This window comes from Triturus cristatus, chromosome 2_1 (assembly GCF_964204655.1).
Source record: "Triturus cristatus chromosome 2_1, aTriCri1.1, whole genome shotgun sequence".
Taxonomy (NCBI): Eukaryota; Metazoa; Chordata; class Amphibia; order Caudata; family Salamandridae; genus Triturus; species Triturus cristatus.
Window position 1 is genome coordinate 851,967,081 of NC_140581.1, and position 19,975 is coordinate 851,987,055.

A 19,975-nucleotide genomic window follows, 5' to 3' on the forward strand; every position below is an offset into this window, starting at 1 on the left:
TTTATGTTCTCTGCTCGGGGGCAATGGGCTGGGCAGATTTCTGGCTTTGGGGAGTAACATCCGTGGCCATGAAAGGACTGCTGACCGTTGTAGCTGGATAGAAGTGTACATGTTTGATAGTCCCTGCTGTAGCCACAGAAGGCAGAATGAGGCTGGCATGGGGTCATAGTGAGACCCAACGACTAGGCAGTGGCTCCACTGACCTTGTAGCAGTCGAGCGCAGTATCTGCAGTGTCACCAAACAGGTGAGTGCCATCAAAGGTCATGTCCATAAGATACATGTGACAGCCCCGGCGAAGCCCGTAGACCTCAGTCAGGGGAGGTGGCGAATTGCCACCGGTGAAGCAATTGCTCTATCCAGTGCGTCTGGTGTGCCCAATCCGCACTGTATTAGGGACTTTACTGCATCCCTGCCATTTCCAATAGCCTGGGTCAGGATGGCTTCTGGATCATAAGAATGCTCGGAATGCTCATCAGCCTGCACGTAAGCAGTTTGCATTAGCCCTGGTTATGTACAGATTGGAATATTGTAACTCTCTCTATATGGATTCCAACATCAGCACTCAGCACAAACTCCAAGTAGCATAGAATGCACTCGCTAGAATTACTGTTGACATTCCCAGGCGCCAATCGGCCGCTATGGGCCCTACACTGGCTCCCCTTCAAAAAGCGCATTATGTTTAAGACACTCTGTACAGTTCATAAGGCCCTTTTTCTCCCCAGTACACGAGGATCAAAGATATTTTTCACTGGCACTCCCCACGTAGAAATTTGTGTTCAGCACACCGATACTTTCTCGCTGTGCCTAGAACTCGAAAGAAGAAATGGGGAGATACAGCCTTCTTGATTGCTGCAAATAAAATTTAGAACATTTTGCGATCTGAATCAGTTTAACTTTAAGAAACAATTCAATAAAATCAAATAGCAAAGCATGTGTGCAAATTGTAAATTTTTGCACCTTTTCCAAAGAAAGACTTACGTTATCATCTTGATCTTCGTCACTGTCATAGTCACTCACAACAGGCTTTGCTTTTGCACGACTTTGTCGCTTTTTTCCTTTTCCTTTTTCTCTGCTTTTGTCATCCTTTTTATTGAGCCTGATTTTAACTTTCACAGATTTTGCTATGGGATTAAAATGATTTTCATAATTTATTATTTTGCTTTATTTTGTAAGTAAAAAAAAAAGCATCATCCTCAAACGAGCCACTCATTTTGATAAAAATGCACAATATGTAGGAGGAAAGCCATGACAAATTGCTTAACCCTGAAATGTTGTCTAGGAAAAAAAGCCACATATCATAAAGCAACAATATGTCCAATCAATACTTTGCTACTAATACAGGTTCTAGGTCTTAACCCAGCAGCCTGTCTGGATCGATTTTAAAACCTATTTCATGCATTTGGTGCAGGGGACTGCCATATATGTCCCAAGCTGCTGTATGGGCTCTGCAACACAAAGACAAAAACATAGGTTGTAAATAGTGCTACTTATCCCTTCAAAATCCCAGATATTTCAAGCCAAACAGTGACTCAGAGGAACAGGTGGCCAAAGTTGTTGAGCGATGATGAATTTGCAGATAAACTAAATTATTCACCAGAACAAACCTTATCAAAGGGACATCCTCTTCATAGTTAATGGATACTATTTCATCAGCAGATTTCTTACATTCTAAAGACTTCCTAGTAATGCATAACAATATAGATGAAAGGACCCAAGACAGCACTAGGAAGCACATTATCTAAGATCTGTTTTACATCAGATTTCTGAACAAATACTTTCATCCTAATTGAGCCAATTAGATTTTTAAAATGTATAGAAGGGAGACAAATTATCTGTTTCACAAATCACTTGTAAAATTCATTGTGAGAAGCAGTGGGGTCAGCTCTTGCAATAGAACTGGAGGATTAATGTTGGCTGTCTGGTAGCATTTCATGACAAAATCCACAGAGATACCATCTGTTTAGTAACTTCAATGCCTGTGGAAGCTGTCACGTAGGAAATACTCAGTTGTCTACTTTCACTATACATATTAGTTCCTTAAATACAATGACAGGGAGTTTTTGATTTTATTCAGTATATGCAGCTTTATTTCCACCTTAGATAGGCTAGATGGATGAAACAAAACTGTAGATGCACACTACTTGTTGAAGAAAATCTTTCACAATCGATGATAAGAAAAATGAGTCCACTCTCAAAAGAACTTTATTTTGAAGAATGCAGTGAACAGCATCTATGACATAAGTAGAGCCCGCTGATTCTATGAAAGAATGGATACCTTTTCGGCGGACCAAGGCCAATGGCTGTGATGTTTAAAAGGTAAACAAATAATAGAAGAAAGAATATCCATTTGAAAAGGTAACACTAAATTTGTATCTGTGTAGAGGGTAGAACATTCAGAATGAGTTATTGTAAAAAATTAGGCCAATAACAAATGTCTTTCAGAAAATACAAATCATAAACAGAAAGAGGCAACTGACAAATACATGGTAGTATCATATATTTCTATACACCACAAAGACTTCTGGAAAGAACACTCCAGTGCACTTAAAGTATCTTGCTAAAAATAATTAAAAATGTAAAAAAGTAATAAAAAACACGAAGAAAAAAGTATGCATGCCTGTGTTACAATACTTTGTCACCACAGAACAAAGCACTATTTTGGTAAAAAAAAATACTTTTACAGACTCAATCGAGAAGATTTGTGAATATGCCCTTAAGTTCACTAGTCTAAAAATAGGATAACTGTTTTGCTTCTTCCCAGTTGTCTCAGTAATAGAAATAGAAGAACAAGAGCTGGATGAAGCAAATACAAGGTGAAAAAATATGCTCAAACAACAAGGATGAAAAAGTTACTTTCTCAACAAAAATATCTGCATTTTTCAGACTATTTTTACTTAATATGTTCATATGTTTTGTGGTGGAAAACGGCCTTTACAACGCGGGCTGAGCCACGTGTGCCATTTCTCAGCAAGTGGAACCACACTTGTCTTAACGACGCATATGCCTTAACCACACATATGCTCGATTAAGGCAATGCGCGGTCTCGATGGGCGGACACAGGAAGAGGAAGGATCGGGAGAGGATGCGGTCTGGTAAGTGAGACTGGGTTTGGGGGCGTGGGTAGTGGGAGGATAGTTTTTAGGGGTGGGGTAGTTTTTCGGGCTTAGGGGGGCAGGTCGTTTATAGGGCAGGGGGTCGGGTTTTAGGGCTCAGGGCAGGGGGAGTCGGGGTAGCTTTTCAGGGGTTGGGGTCAGTTTTTAGGACGTAGGCCGGGGGGAGGAACAGTTTTCATGGCTGGGGCAGTTTTAGGGCTCAGGATAGGATGGGCTGGGTTCGGGGTAGTTTTTAGTACGTGGGGCTGGGTTTTAGAGCTCATGGTGGGGGAGTTGGTCTGTAATCTTTACCACGCATATTCCTTTACAAATCATGCCTTTACCAGGAAATTGCATGGTAAAGGCATGCGTGGTAAAGACATTTGTGGTAAAGGAATGCGTTGTTTAGACGCATTTGTTGTTGAGGCAGTGTGTGGTTTCTAAAACATTGTTGCCACACTTTATATTTGATGCCCAATTTGACCTAAAATAGTTTTTAGAAGACCGGAATAGTGCATTTTAAAAGGCAAAAAATAGATTTGATAAAAATCGACATTAATGAAAAATTGGTTTCAGGACTAGTCAGGTTTAGTTTGTTAAACCCTTAGCTCAACCTTGGGTAGCTATGGCCCTGAGCAGTCAGATTTACACAAAGGAACACAAGTAATGCATTTAAAGAGCACCTAACCAATTTAAGAACCACACGAGACACTCATGAATTCCGACACCAACATACAAAAATTGTTTGGATTTTTATATAATTTTTGACACCAAAACCAAAAGGGTTCTGGAGATACAGAATTTTCAAGGTAAGGCAAATCAACAATGGTTTGCTTAACCACAAACAAGCATTGGCAAATTCAAAGAATTTGACATGTAGAAACTTTTTAAAGAAACATTTAGTAAGTATCAATGGGGTTACTTAGAGTTACATTAGGCAACCAACTTCAGCAGGGAACCAACCAGCAGTCTCCAGTCCAGTTTCAGCATTAGTTGCTCCTTGCCATTGAATTTTTTGGACTGGTCCTTACGTAAGGGATACAGGCTGCTGAAGATGCTTAAGGATGATGAAGATACTGTGTGGTCGACTTCGATCTTCTTGGGGTTCCTCCTTGGGCTACAGGTTTGGTGAGGCGATCCTGGCCACAGAAGTTCTTTCAAGCTTGGCAGACTGGGCTACCAGTTGCCCGTTACATCCGTCTCAGTGTTTTTCTTCTTTTGGCAGTAACTTGCCATCCGGGCAACCTAGCTGCACTCCAATGACTCTCCTGAGTCCAGCAGACTCGGGTCAAGCAACTTTTGAGTGCCAGATCTTGGTCCTTTGGGCTGCTCTGCGGCAAGGATCGGCGAACTGAGAATCTGGGCTACCAACTCATCCCAGCAGGCTTCTTCAGCTACTCCGGCTCTGTGCTGCGAACAGGAGGTCCGTCAACTGACAGCTGGAGTCTCTTGCTTTGGCTGGGGTCTGGAGTCGATATCTCCATGAGAAGGACATAGCAGTCACTGTCCCTTTTCCTTTGCTGGCCAGTGCAGTCAATCTCCATGCAGCCTCTCTTCCTCTGATCGTTGGTGCAGCAGTACTGTCCTACAGTCCTCCTTCGGTCCACTTCTCCGGTCCAACAAAATCGGTACTCTGGGTGCCAGGGGGTGTCCTTTTTATGTCCAGAAAATGCCCTCAGGAGAGGTTGTGGTCAACAGCCAATGGGTTACCAGTTTTCCTACTGCCTGATAACTGTCTCTATTCGGCATACTCTAAAGATGACAGAACCGCTCTCTCATTGTGCAAAGCTCTCTAGCCAAACCCAGAGGTGTTGCTGTAGGAGGCTGGCTCAGTATATAGTGTCCACCTACGGTGAGGCACTGAGTCCAGGCAACCCTTAGTCATCGGGTTTAGTCCCTTAGTTCCCGATATCCAAAGTTCTCAAAAGGTAGCTGTGAAAAAGCTTATTCAGGAGGATGTAAAGGGTATACACTTACCACATTATCAGTCAGCAAGCTATCACACAAGAAAGAACTAAACAAGTGCTTATAAAGAATTAGTAGTATTTATTAACACAACACAAATAACTAACTCGGCTTTATTCCAAACCGGAGATATCAAATACACATCAGAAATATGTCAATAATGGGTAAGAAGCACAGAAAAACACAAGAGGCCTATGGGGGGGGGGGGGGGGGGAGGAGCAAACCATATACTAAGAAAGTAGTATAAGAGGTAAGTACCAAAATGAGACTGATACCCAAGGATGGAGAAGCAAGGAACCAGCTAGGTACCCCAAGGCGCCCGGGTGCAGAGTGGTTACACTGGGTCAAAGGTCCATAGGCAGACACAGGTTAAGTTCCGGTTGGTATTTTCTTGTTTCAGGACCCTTCTGAAAGGACCCCAAAGACACCAATTGGTTCAAGGGAGGTTGGAGAGTCACCCCAACCGTGGATACCCAGGGTACCAGGATACCTATACCAGCGAGCCCAGGTGAATAGGTGCGAAGTGATGTCAGAACCGTCTGTAGGAGCCAATGAAGGATCTTGGAAATACGGCGGCTGCAGCGACTTGTGGACCTGAATGATGGAACCCAAACGGAGATTCTGGACGAGAAGTAACTAAAAGCAGAGGGGACAGAGTCCAAACCACCCAAAGGTATCCAGAAGGAGCAGGAGCACGATGCCCCCCCTTGTTGGAGGTACTTGCTGTAGCACAATGGTCTTGATGAAGCAGGAGCAAAGGAGCAGTCCAGGAGCTGTCCCTCGACAGATGAGTGCAGGAAGGTCAGTGGCTGACAGGACCACCATCAAGCCTTGGCAACAGCAACAGGAAGAAGAAACTATGCTTGAATGCAGACTAGCAAGGTCTGTGGGACTAACCCAGCTAGAATCAGTCAGGGCTGGCCCTCAGCACACAGGAGAGCCAACAGGAATCGTTAGGGACCCCTCTGTCAGCAGGCACAGGGAGTCGCAGAGAAGCCTCAGCAGCCCACAAAAGATGGAGGCCCACAATGCAGAGGATGCAGACAGGACGTCGTTCTTGGAGCTGGGCGATGATGGGGCTACTTGGAGCTTGAAGATCTTTCGTGGAGTAAGCCAACAAGCCTTGTCAACAGCAGACAGCTGTAGAGAGAGATTACAATCGCCCAAGTTGCAGAGAAGATCGTTCAGGCCTCTGGGCCTGAACGGTGTTGCAGAGCTGGGAGAAGTCCATGGGACAACAGAATCGTCGAACCGTTCGTCGACGTAGATGTGCCTTCCGGATGCAGGGAAGTGACTCCTTCACTTCAAGGGAGAATCCTTCCTGGTTGGATGCAGGCAGAGTCTTTGCTGAATCTGAGGATGCACGGCCATGGAGTTGCAGAAACTTGAGGATCGTGGAAACAAAGTAGCAGCAGGAGCATTCCCACCAAGCGCACTCTTGTCTTTGATCCTGGATTGAAGAAGCAGCACAGTTCCAGTGTCCACCAGCAGAAGAGTCTTTAGATGATCTTAAGACAGGCAGCCAGTTCTTGAAGATGATGTCTGGATGAATCTAAGGACCCAACCTCAGGGGAAACCTTAAGTAACCCTAAAAAGGGGAAGGACATGGTTTGCTGTTACCAACCTATCGAGGGTTCAGGGACGGTACTGAGCTGGCCTAGCCCCTCAGATGTTCCCAGGGGACAAGTTTCAAAATGGCAGAATCAAGTGGCCACCTGGAGGAGCTCCTGCCACCTCCCTAGGAAGGAGCTGGACAGGGTGGTGGACACTCCCCTGTCCTTTGAATAATTTCATGCCAGAGCAGGAGCCAAGGGCTCTGGAACTGTGCTATACTGGCTTATGCAAGGAGGGCACCAAATGTGCCATTTAATGCAGTCTGGTAGCGCTCGGAATCGCCCCCACCCTACCCAATTCAAAAAGGAGAGGTTGTCACATCTCTCCATCGTAGGAAATCATTTGTTCAGCTCCCCCTGCCCGAGTTAGGCTTATCAGCAGGGGGGGCAGAACGGTGTCTGAGGCCAGCAGCAGCACGGGCTGGCAGGCAGACCCTGTAAAGCTACATAGGTAGGTATTGAGAGGTTCTCTATGGTATCATGCAACTAGCACTGGAATCGGGGGAGCTACATGATTCCAACATTTTTTATACCAAATATGAACAGGTTCGGAGCAGCCATTATGTAGTTGGACATCTTGACTTACAACAAATACCTTAAAATGGCTGCCCTGCACTTACAAAGCCCAAAGAATGTAGTTCAGGGTATGCAGCGGCATCTCTGCTCATGCAGGGGTACCCACACACTTAGAACCATGCACCTTGCCCTTGGACTGAAGGGGCTACCTTAGGGGTGACTTATAGGTTTAAAGTGCAGTGACCGGGATATTAAGGAAACCTTATTTTGAAAGTGAACCATGTCACACAGGCAGCGATTGCAGCTCTGCAGACACAGTTTGCATGGACTCCCATAGGTGGCACTTAACATGCAGCAGCCCCTGGGAGACCCCTAGTATACAAATGCTCTTTGTACCTCAGTACCATATACTAGGGACTTACAGTGCTACCCCAGTATGCCAATTGTGGGGTGTGCAAAGTATTTACCATCAAATTTAGAGGACAGAGCACTGCCACTGGAGTCCTGGTTAACAGGACCCCATGAACTACAGTTGAAACACACTGACACCAGGAAAAAATTGGAGGTATCTATGCCAGAAAGATCCTACTTTCCTACAGTGGCTACTAAATGGGCTACACGCCCTTTATAACCATTTGACAACTTGTTTCCCCTCTTTGTCCCTAGTGGTAGCCCAGCTGCCTAAAGACTAAAGCAACCCCTCTCCCAAGTGTTTCCAATTTGCCCTTCAAAGGCAGCTTCTCCTTTGAAGCTCTCCTTTTGGGCTAACAGCAGTATGGCTTCCTGCCAGGGAGAGGTAAAACTTTGTCACCATGCTGGCTTTTATTGTGTTCTTTCCTGAGAGTCAATTGCATCTCTCCCCAGGAGGGCAGAAAAGGTCTCAGGGAGACACCATATGCAACCGTGAAAGAGCAAAGGAGATTTGAGGCAACAAACTGGCAACCTTGTAAAAGTGTACAATGCAACATGTTTCATTAATTTCTACTTGGGCACCAAGTCGGGCTTAATGTGATGAGTTGTTTGATACCTTACTGTACCAACTTTAGTAGTCACATTCAAAAGTTAGCCAGGCTGAGATGTCAGCTTGTAACTCTGTGCTTAGCAAATAAGCTACTAGCCTTCAACACAGTAAAAATGACAACTGCAGGTTTTTACTATTAAAACAGGAGAAAGTACATGTTCCACTTTGCAATAAACAGCACGCTGCCGTAGGACTCAATAGGTCTACTTTAGGTGAGACTTGCATATAATAAAAAAGGAGGATTGGGCTTTGCGATTACTTTAAAAGAGAGAGTCAAGTTAGCAGTTTAAAACTGCCCTTCTAGTCTGCAGTGGCAGACTGGGAACAATGTTTTACCTTTGTCACATCCACGGTTGTGTAACCTGTGCTGCAGTCCCTGGGTGACTAACTTTCAGGCTGGGATCAATCTACTAGGAACTTACAATTTAGCTTACGCCAGTTAAGCATGAGCAAATGAACCATACACATTTTATGGTCAGGGCACTGTCATTGAGTTCTGGTTAGCAGGCCTTGGGTGCACTCTCAGGGTCACAAAAACCAGCAGCATCAGTCCAAAACATTGAGGGTGACTCTGCAAAAGGAGGTATAGCCTTACAAAAGTTTTTTGCAATATATTAAGTTAAAAATTTGTATTTTTTCACTGTTTTATGCATTTATTCAAAATCATTTTTTAAATTAAAAAAATATAAAAATCCAATGATGCAGAAAAAACACACCAGTGATACTAAACTTCAAGAAAAACATCATAAGATTTGTTTGGAGTAAACAACCATTTATAACTGAAATAAAAATGGAAAAAATTCCTAAAAACGTGCCCTGGGTAAACGTTGCTCAGAAAAAGGTAGCTCTACCAAATGTAAAGTGGACCACTCGTGTTATCAGCAAACAAGAACTGTAATTTTCCGACAAATAATGGCTGCTAATACTTCCTTCAGTAAGGCCTTTTCTGGTATAGATTCTATCTAACTGCAGAATCCTCTCCATGTGAATTTCGCCCAGGCGCCAGATTGCATCCAGAAACTTTAATAGCAATTTCCACCCACATCAACAGATGGATCGTGCAGCTCCTAGTCGGGTGTGTCTCTTCCAGATACATCATTAGGGCCACAATAAGACTGCCAATTATGTGCACTAGTGTCAGTTTCTAGCTGATCTCTGCAGTGTGCAGATGTTACAGATTTGGGATCTTCTTAACGGACTATATGAGTCCATTCCACAGAACGAAAAGGAGGGTGAATTGGCAATGAGTCTGTGGTAAGAAAGAGTCTACCAGAAAAGGCATTGACACACAAGTTACTACTTGTGTAACGATATATCTGTAAGAGACATTAGCTAGTGATAGATTCCTTACCTTAGAATATCCCCAGGAGTCAGACTGGATCCGGACAGTTTTGCTAGCAGTACCCCTGCATGTCAGTGGGTGGAGTCCTGTGGCTCCGCGTCCGTCGCTGGCGTCGTAAGTGTCGAGATGATGTCACGGAGACCACTTAGGCGCCGCCCATGCGCGCTGACGTCAGTTCTTTACACGACTTTCCGCGCCAGAAACGAAGAGCCATGCAAGAAACTGACCACTGGTGCCATGAAACTAGGGCCCTGAAAGGGGATGACCTTAACCCGAGAAATCAGTTCGCAGAAAGGGGAGGATAGGTGCGGCGGTAAGGAATCTAACACTAACTAATGTCTCTTACAGATATATCGTTACACAAGTAGTAACTTGTGCATCTGAAAGAGACACGTTAGTGATAGATTCCTTACCTTAGAATAGATACCCCAGCAATACCAACCCCGGTGGTGGGCCTGCGAACAGATTAATTAATCTCCCCGTGCCAAACAAAAATAAATGTGTGAAGGGAGGTTGCACTGACAGTGCCTGCAGTTCCCTCGTGCAACATGCAGAAATGATTCCAATGAGAAAGTCAGTTTTGTCAGGAGCAGTAGGGAACTACTATGCATCAGCTCAAATAGTGTGCACATGAGGAAGCAAGGATCAAATGCCCCACTGTGGAATGACAAAAAGGTTTGGAGGAAACATGCGGGTCAAACCTTCCTGAAAGAGCTTCACAACAGGTGACTTGAAAAGGGAAGGCTAATCTGGCAAACAAAGCTGAATGGGCTGACAAGTAACCCTTAACTGTGCCCATGGTAAGACACTGCTGGGACAATGACAAAACAAACTATACATCAGAAAGGTTAGCCTGGAGATTATCAAGATGATGGATCCTACACCAGACCACAAATGTCTTTCAGCATCCGGTGTAAATTGATTTAATTTAAAAATGCCCCCTGTCAAAATAACATCCACCATCCCAAGTGGCAAATCAAATTACACAGCCGTCACTGCACAATCTCCATGCAATCAAGTGTCGGTTGTGGAGATTCTGGTAAAGGACCATACCCTGTTGTTGAGACAGGAGGTCCTCCCTCGACTGATCAGAAGGCAAATGTTGAGGTTCAACAAATCTAGGTTCTGGTTATCGCATCATCTTGGCTCAATATGGTACTATGAAGATGACTGGGCCCAGTCTGTACTGACTTTCTTCAGAACTCAAGGCAGGAGAGGCAATGGTGGGAGTGCTTAGGGAGACCAGTTTCCCACCACAGGTATCAAAACTTGTGTGTCTACAGAGCGCACAAGTTTTGATACTGCAAGTTCTCTGTGGTGGTAATGAACAGATCTAGATAGAGCAGGCCATACTGTTAGAAGATGCCCAGTTCCACCTCACTAAGGAGAAGGCATTACAGTCTGCCAGCTGATGCCTACTCAACTTATCCGCTCTGGAATTCAGTGACCCTGCCAGGAGATTGGCCACTAGAAAGATCTGCTGTGGGCCCAACCACCACTTAGGCGCCGCCCATGCGCGCTGACGTCAGTTCTTTATACGACTTTCCGCGCCAGAAACGAAGAGCCATACAAGAAACTGACCACTGGTGCCATGAAACTAGGGCCCTGAAAGGGGATGACCTTAACCCGAGAAATCAGTTCGCACAACGGGGAGGATGGGTGGGGCGGTAAGGAATCTAACACTAACTAATGTCTCTTACAGATATATCGTTACACAAGTAGTAACTTGTGCATCTGAAAGAGACACGTTAGTGATAGATTCCTTACCTTAGAATAGATACCACAGCAATACCAACCCCGGTGGTGGGCCTGCGAACAGATTAATTAATCTCCCCGTGCCAAATAAAAATAAATGTGTCCATCTGTAATGAAAAGGGTGCTCATCTAAAGCGCTCTGATACCCAATTTCTCGGGTCTAGTTTGCGCTATATAAAACAAAAAAAAACAAAAAAAGAAAAAACACAAAAAACAAGAAAATAAACCTCTTTATTAATCTTGCCTGGGATGAAATGCACAATTTGAACGAAGTAGGGCTCAAAATGGAGCCCTGAGGGGCTCCACAGGACAGTAATCTATTCTCTGAGGAGAAAGAGGACATTTTCAATGCCTGGGTACTGTTGAAAAAGAGGTAAGCGAATCCAAGGCTCTCCCTTGAACACCCAATGTACATAATCTGTGTATGAGAATGGAGTGGGAAACCGTATCAAAAGCAGTGCTGAGATCCAGCGCTGTGCTATGTCCCTTATCCAAGTGCAATCTGGTACCATCAACAGTGCAGTCTCAGTAAAATGAAGTGTCCTAAACCCAACTTGCATTTTATTGAGAATCTTACTGGCTTCAAATATGGATTCTCAAAAGACAACTGTTGAGGGTCCGCTGTTTGTTTTTCTAGATTGGGAGAATGGGAGCATCAAATCCACATTTATGGCACAATCCTGATTTGATTGATGAAATGCACAAATCTGTAATTATTGGTGCACAAATGTCTGCAGCCAGATGAAAGTAAGAGGCTAAGCATGGGCCCAACTGTGATATGAATTTGATCAGCATGGTAGAATTTTTACTGATTCTACCTGCATTAGCCTAAAACTTGATAAACTACACCTTTCTGATGAGCGTCACTAAAGGTACTGACGGTAAATAACCTGTTCTTCTGCTGGATACTGCAAACTACAAATTTCTCATCTTTTGAATAGATACCATAGCAGTCCTGCTGAAACGTTTTGGGTCTGAGGAGTGGACTCAAAACAGGTAATCTGACAGGACCGAGCAGGCAAAATGGTCCTCTCTGCAGATCTGGCTGCCAAGGTCGTAGCGGTTTGTGAAAGGAAACACAGATGCCCATGTCTCAGCCCGACAGATGTCCAGGACAGGAACTAACGAACAAGTTACTAACCTTCGGTAACGATGTATCTGTAAGAAACATTAGTTAGTTAGATTCCTCACCTTAGAATATCCCCAGGCGTCAGACTGGATCCGGAAGATTTTTCGTCAGCAATACCCCTTGCGCGTCGCTAGGCGTCGTCTGCGGCTCCGCGTCCGTCGTCGGCGTCGTGCGCCGGGATGACGTCGTCGGAGTACTTAGACGCCGCCCTCGCGCGCTGACGTCAGTTCTTGTACATAGCCTTCCGCGCCAGGAACGCAGAGCCATGCAAAGACCGACACTGGTGCCAAAAATAAAATCTAGGGGCCTGAAAGGACAACCTTAACCCTAGATGTCAGTTCGCAGAACGGGGAGGATGGGAGGGTCGGTGAGGAATCTAACTAACTAATGTTTCTTACAGATACATCGTTACCGAAGGTTAGTAACTTGTTCATCTGAAAGAAACACGTTAGTTAGATTCCTCACCTTAGAATAGATACCCAAGCAATACCATCCCCGGTGGTGGGTCTGCGAACCAAGATCACACCAGAAAGTCCTGGAGGACAGAACGGCCAAAGAAGCCATCCCTCCGGACTTGGCTGTCAAGGCAATAATGCCTGGCAAACGTGTGTAGCGAAGCCCACGTCGCCGCCTGACAGATGTCCTGCAAAGGGACTCCCCGTCCCAAGGCAGTAGTAGCCGCTGTGGCCCGAGTAGAATGGGCGCGCAGCCCAACAGGAGGGTCCTTTTTAGCCAAGGAATAGCAGATTTTGATACACAAAACGACCCACCGAGAGATGGTTCGTTTGTGCACAGCTTTCCCCTTCTTAGCGCCCACGTACCCAACAAAAAGCTGGTCGTCCACCCGGAACTGTTTTGTGCGGTCCAGATAGAAGGAGAGCGCACGTTTTGGGTCCAGACGGTGGAGCCTCTCTTCCTCTTTGGAAGGATGCGGAGGCGGAAAGAAGGTGGGCAAGGTGACAGACTGCCCAAGGTGAAATGGAGTCACCACTTTAGGAAGAAAGGAGGGACGAGGCCGAAGGACAACCTTGTCCGGATGAACAGACAGAAAAGGAGGCTTTGAAGATAAAGCCTGGAGCTCACTCACCCGTCTAGCCGAGGTGATGGCTACCAGAAAAGCAGTCTTTAGAGTTAGAAGACGAAGAGGGCAATTGTGAAGAGGCTCAAAGGGAGCGCACATCAGGAATGTCAAAACCAGATTCAAGTCCCACTGAGGCATTACAAAAGGGACAGGAGGGAACGTGTGTGTAATGCCTTTGAGAAAGCGTGTAACCACAGGGGACTTGAAAAGAGAAGGCTGATCAGGAAGCCGCAAGAAGGCGGAGATGGCAGCAAGATAACCTTTCAGGGTGCCCAGGGCAGAGCCCTGCCGGGCCAGAGAAAGAAGGAAGAGGAGAACCTCAGAAAGAGGGGCGGAAAGGGGATCCACAGCCTTTGCTGTGCACCATGCCACAAATTTGTTCCACCGGCAGGCGTATACCGACTTTGTGGAGGGACGCCTGGCTGCCAGAATGATATCACAGACTTCAGGAGGCAAGTCAAATGGCATCAACTGCCGCCGCTCAATCTCCACGCATGGAGGTGGAGGCTGGACAGGTTCGGGTGGAGGACCGTCCCCTGCTGCTGCGACAGAAGATCCTCCCGAAGGGGCAGACGTATCGGGGGATCGGTCAACAGACTGAGTAGCTCGGGATACCAGTATCTTCGTGCCCAATCCGGAGCCACCAAGATGACTTGGGCCCGGTCGTGCCTGATCTTCTTCAGCACTCTGGGCAGAAGTGGTATAGGCGGAAAGGCGTACAACAGACCGCAACTCCACTCGTGACGAAAAGCGTCGCCGAGCGAGTGCCGCCTTGGAAATTCCAACGCGCAGAACTGCTGACATTGCGCGTTCTCTTCGGTGGCGAATAGATCTAACCAAGGCTCTCCCCACTGCTGAAAGAGGCCTTGCACCACTTCGGAGTTCAGACGCCATTCGTGATCCATCATGCACCGGCGGCTGAGTTCGTCTGCTCTGGCGTTCAGAGAGCCCGCCAGATGTTGAACCACCAGGGTGACGCCCTGGTGTTCCAGCCATGTCCAGAGGCGCAGAGCCTCCTGACAAAGGGTCCACGACCCCACCCCGCCCTGTTTGTTGCAGTACCACATGGCGGTGGTGTTGTCCGTGAACACCTGCACGACACTTCCCCTGACAGAGGGAAGGAAGGCTTTCAGTGCAAGCCGGATCGCTCTCAACTCCAACAGGTTGATGTGGAGACGAGACTCCGCCGGAGACCAGAGGCCTCTGATCTCCGCCTCTCCCATATGGCCACCCCATCCCAAGAGGGACGCATCCGTCACTACGACATGCTCCGGTTGGGGAAGGGAGAGGCTCTTGCCCTTGACCCACTCGCGGTCCGTGAGCCACCACTGCAACTGCTGTGCAGTACCCTCCGAGATCAAGACATGGTCGGACAGGTTGCCGTGATGCTGGGCCCACTGAAACTTCAGGTCCCACTGCAGAGCCCGCATGCGCCGCCTGGCGTGATGCACTAGTAGGATGCAGGAGGCCATCAGCCCCAGAAGCCGCAACACTAACCTGACCGAAACCCGGGATAGAGGCCGAAAGATGGGAATCAGGGCCTGTATATCCCGGACCCGCTGTTCCGGTGGATGGACCCGGAACTGCGCCGAATCGAGAACCGCTCCGATGAAGAGGAGCTTCTGAGAGGGACTCAAGTGCGACTTCGGCACGTTGATGGAAAACCCCAGCAAATGCAGGAGATCCGCCGTAGTCTGGAGGTGGGAGACGACTGCCTGGGGCGAGCCCGCCTTCAACAACCAGTCGTCGAGATAGGGGAAGACTGGGACCCCTGATCTGCGCAGATGAGCTGCGACCACCGCCATCACTTTCGTGAACACCCGAGGGGCACTGGTGAGGCCGAAGGGGAGCACGGTAAACTGAAAGTGCTCTTGGCCCACCGTGAACCGCAGGTAACGCCGGTGGGCCGGCAGGACGGGGATATGGAAATATGCGTCCTGCAAGTCCAACGCTACCATCCAGTCTCCAGGGTCTAGGGCAGCTAAAACCTGAGCCAACGTTAGCATCTTGAACCTTTCTTTTCGGAGGAAGGCATTGACGTTCCGGAGGTCCAAGATAGGGCGCAGGCCCCCCTTGCCCTTCTTGGGAACCAGAAAGTAGTGGGAATAACAACCACGACCTACTTCTGGACTCGGAACGCGCTCGACGGCCCCCTTGGCCAAGAGAGCCGAAACTTCCTCGCGGAGAAGATCCAAATGATCCCCCGAGATACGGTGGTGCTGCGGTGGCATGGCTGGAGGGGTCGTCTCGAAGGGGAGGGAGTAGCCCCTTCGGACGATTTGCAGCACCCACCTGTCCGATGTTATGGACCGCCAGTGGAGCAGGTGATGGCGAACTCTGCCGCCCACTGGCGTGGTATGGGCCTGAAAGCTCGGACTAGGAAGGCTTTGAGGCGGATGCTGCCGGGGTGGATGTGGGCTGACCACGTCGGCCTCCATTTCCGCCACGGCGGAAGCCACGTCCACGACCGCGCGCAGGTTGGTTCTGCGGCTGGTGGCTTTGCGAACGTGAGGAGGCGCCCCTTCCTTGGCCACGAAAGGGGCGAAAAGCGGAGGTGTGCGCCCGCGGAGCCGAGAGGCCCAAGGACTTGGCCGTAGCCCGGGAGTCCTTAAAGCGGTTCAGCGCACTGTCCGCCTTCTCACCAAACAGGCGAGTGCCATCAAAGGGCATGTCCATGAGGGTGTTCTGGACATCCCCGGAAAATGACGTGGACCGCATCCAGGCATGGCGGCGGAGCGCCACCGTGGTGGAAATCGCCCGACCTAGCGAGTCCGTGGTGTCAAGCCCACATCTTATGGCGTGCCGTGCTGCATCCCTCCCATCGGCCAGAGCCTGGGTAAGACGCGTCCGGACCTCCTCCGGACACTGGGGCAGCACGTCCTCCACCGTATCCCACAGGGAATGGGAATAACGGTCCAAGAGACAGGCGGTATTTAAAGACCGCAGGCCCAAACTAAGGGACGAGAACAGTTTCTTGCCAAACTGCTCGAGTCTCTTGGAATCCCGGTCCGGCGGAGCGGTCGGGAAGGAGGATTGGGAAGTAGAGGCCTGGATAACCAGACTCTCGGGGGTGGGGTGTTGGGACAGGAAGCTGGGGTCGCCCGGAGCAGGGCGGTGGCGCCTGGCAACGTTCCTATCCACAGGAGGAACTGTGGAGGGCTTGGACCAGGTGCCCTGCAGAACGTCAGTGAGGGCCTCGTTAAACGGCAGCAGAGGCTCAGTGGAGCTTGCTGAGGTTTGAAGCACCTCAGTGAGGATGTTGGTCCTCACAGCCACGGCAGGCAACTCGAGCCCAAGGGCCTCAGCCGCCTTGCGCAGCACCACAGAAAATGCTGCACCCTCCTCCGAAGCCACGGTCGGAGGAGAAGTGAATCCAGCGTCTGGCGAGGTGTCCAGCCCGCTGGCCTCCCCCAGCTCATCTGCCCAGTCCTGAGAAAGCTGTGACTGAACAGCTAGAGGGTCCTCGAACCCCTCCCAGTCGCCCCCTTCTTCCGATTCCTGATAAACAGGAGGAATGATCGGAACCGGACTGTAGAGATGGTAGGTCTCTAGCGGCGTCGGATGCGGCGTCGGCGGACGCCGTGCCGGCGTCGGGTCCGGATGAGGGCTAAACTGGGGCGTCGGCGTCACAGGCGTCGGCGTCGGCGGCGCCGGTGACGGCGTCGGTGGTTCAGGCGTCGGCGCCGGTGGAGGAGTGACAAGGTCAACCGGCGTCGACTGGGGCCCAGGCATGGGCCCCGCGGGGACCTGCGGCGTCGAGACCGGAGTCGTCGACGGCGCCGGGGCCGGAGCCGCCGGCACGCGAGGTCGCCCAGTCGAGCCCGCGGGGCCCGAAGGCGCGCCAGCGGGCGTCGACGGCGGGGCCAGGCTCCTCATGGCCGAGAGGAAGGCACTGATCTCCGCCGGCGCCGCGTCAGCCCCAGGGACCGGAAGGTATGGGGGCGGACGCGGCACCTGCGGCTCCGCCGGAGCCGCGGGGGTGGAACCACTTGGACCCTCGGCCGAGTCGCGCGACCGGCGAGGGGAGTCCGAAGAGCGATGTCGCCTCTTGGACTTCTTTGAGTGTTTGGACTTACCCGACGACTTGGAGCCCGACGATCGATGGTGGCGTCGGCTAGGGCTCCGCGAGCGATCCTTGGACCTCCTCCTGGACCGGGATCGCGCACGACGCGGAGCCGAGTGGCGAAGCTCGAGAAGCTTGCGGGACCGCTCCCGCCTAGCCTTCGAAGTCAAGGCCTGACAGTCGTTGCACGACTCCGCGTCGTGGTCGAGGCCTAAGCAGTAGAGGCACCGGCGGTGGTGATCGGTCACCGACATCAGTCGATGACAATCCTCACAAGCCTTGAACCCAGGCATCCTACCGGCACCAGATGTCGACAGACAAGGATCAAAAATGATCAAAAAGATTTAGTCAAAAAAGACTAAAAGGGGTAGCTCTCCCGGATCTGCGCTTACTGGCGCGGAAAAAAGAAGAACTGACGTCAGCGCGCGAGGGCGGCGTCTAAGTACTCCGACGACGTCATCCCGGCGCACGACGCCGACGACGGACGCGGAGCCGCAGACGACGCCTAGCGACGCGCAAGGGGTATTGCTGACGAAAAATCTTCCGGATCCAGTCTGACGCCTGGGGATATTCTAAGGTGAGGAATCTAACTAACGTGTTTCTTTCAGATCTTGAGAGTGCAGTTGTGGTGGCTTTGATCCTGGTTGAATAGGTCCATGGACCTTTAGAGGGCTGTTTTCTGGCCAATGCATAACCTGTGTTACAAACCAAAGAAGGCGGCCGAGGTAATCTGCTGTTTGACATGAAAGGACAGCACCCCTTTTGGTAGGAATGCAGTCCTAGTCCTTAGCAAGGAAAAGTCGGAAAAGAAAGTGGTGAAGGGAGGTTGCACCGACAGTGCCTGCAGTTCCCTCGTGCAACATGCAGAAATGATTCCAATGAGAAAGTCAGTTTTGTCAGGAGCAGTAGGGAACTACTATGCATCAGCTCAAATAGTGTGCACATGAGGAAGCAAGGATCAAATGCCCCACTGTGGAATGACAAAAAGGTTTGGAGGAAACATGAGGGTCAAACCTTCCTGAAAGAGCTTCACATCAGGTGACTTGAAAAGGGAAGGCTAATCTGGCAAACAAAGCTGAATGGGCTGACAAGTAACCTTTAACTGTGCCCATGGTAAGACACTGCTGGGACAATGACAAAACAAACTATACATCAGAAAGGTTAGCCTGGAAATTATCAAGATGATGGATCCTACACCAGACCACAAATGTCTTTCAGCATCCAGTGTAAATTGATTTAATTTAAAGATGCCCCCTGTCAAAATAACATCCACCATCCCAAGTGGCAAATCAAATTACACAGCCGTCACTGCACAATCTCCATGCAATCAAGTGTCGGTTGTGGAGATTCTGGTAAAGGACCATACCCTGTTGTTGAGACAGGAGGTCCTCCCTCGACTGATCAGAAGGCAAATGTTGAGGTTCAACAAATCTAGGTTCTGGTTATCGCATCATCTTGGCTCAATATGGTACTATGAAGATGACTGGGCCCAGTCTGTACTGACTTTCTTCAGAACTCAAGGCAGGAGAGGCAATGGTGGGAGTGCTTAGGGAGACCAGTTTCCCACCACAGGTATCAAAACTTGTGTGTCTACCTAGCGCACAAGTTTTGATACTGCAAGTTCTCTGTGGTGGTAATGAACAGATCTAGATAGAGCAGGCCATACTGTTAGAAGATGCCCAGTTCCACCTCACTAAGGAGAAGGCATTACAGTCTGCCAGCTGATGCCTACTCAACTCATCCGCTCTGGAATTCAGGGACCCTGCCAGGAGATTGGCCACTAGAAAGATCTGCTGCGGGCCCAACCACCAAAGGAGCAAAGCCTCCTGGTGCAGGAGCTAGGACTCCATTGAGTTGTCCGTTAAGATCTGCGCCAGTGTCTCCTTAATTGTCAGCAAGGATGCTTTCAGAGCCAGCCACATGGCCGAAAGCTTCAATGGTTTGGCACGGAGGCCTCTGAACTCTACCTCCCCAAGAAGACCCAACCCACCCACCCTTACCCCCTGCATTGATTCATGGGTGGGGAAGTTAGAGTGCCTGCACAGGTCAGACTCGTGTTTGTTTGCCACCACTGACGGTCCCAAGCTATCTCCTGAGAGGCCTGGATGGAATTGGAGTAGCCCAATGAAACCTGAAGTTCCATAGCATGGCCTGCACAGGACATCTGGTGTATAGGACAAGATGGATGCACTAGGCTAGCAGCCCAAGAAGTCTCAGAATCAAACTCTCAGACCCAGAATTGAGCTTGAAAAAGTTGGATCATATCCCGAATGTACCATACTTGCGGCAGTGGTTAAAAGGCCTTAAATGTGATGGCGTCCTGGAAAGTCCCTAGGAAGGGAAGTCTTGGTGCAGAGATCAGGTGAGAGTTCGCTCACTGATTGAAAACTCCAAGTT

At 49.1% G+C, this 19,975-nt stretch overlaps 1 protein-coding gene across 3 annotated transcripts in view; it reads right to left on the minus strand.

Annotated features, from left to right (window-relative positions):
- SMARCA2 (SWI/SNF related BAF chromatin remodeling complex subunit ATPase 2) overlaps positions 1 to 19,975 on the minus strand; it is a 1,761,756-nt gene that overhangs the window by 46,627 nt on the left and 1,695,154 nt on the right. For all 3 annotated transcript variants that reach the window (XM_085632958.1, XM_085632957.1, XM_085632956.1), the window contains one exon: positions 980 to 1,122. In XM_085632958.1, the coding sequence (XP_085489084.1) occupies positions 980 to 1,122 (143 nt within the window). The remainder of the gene's footprint in view (positions 1 to 979; positions 1,123 to 19,975) is intronic.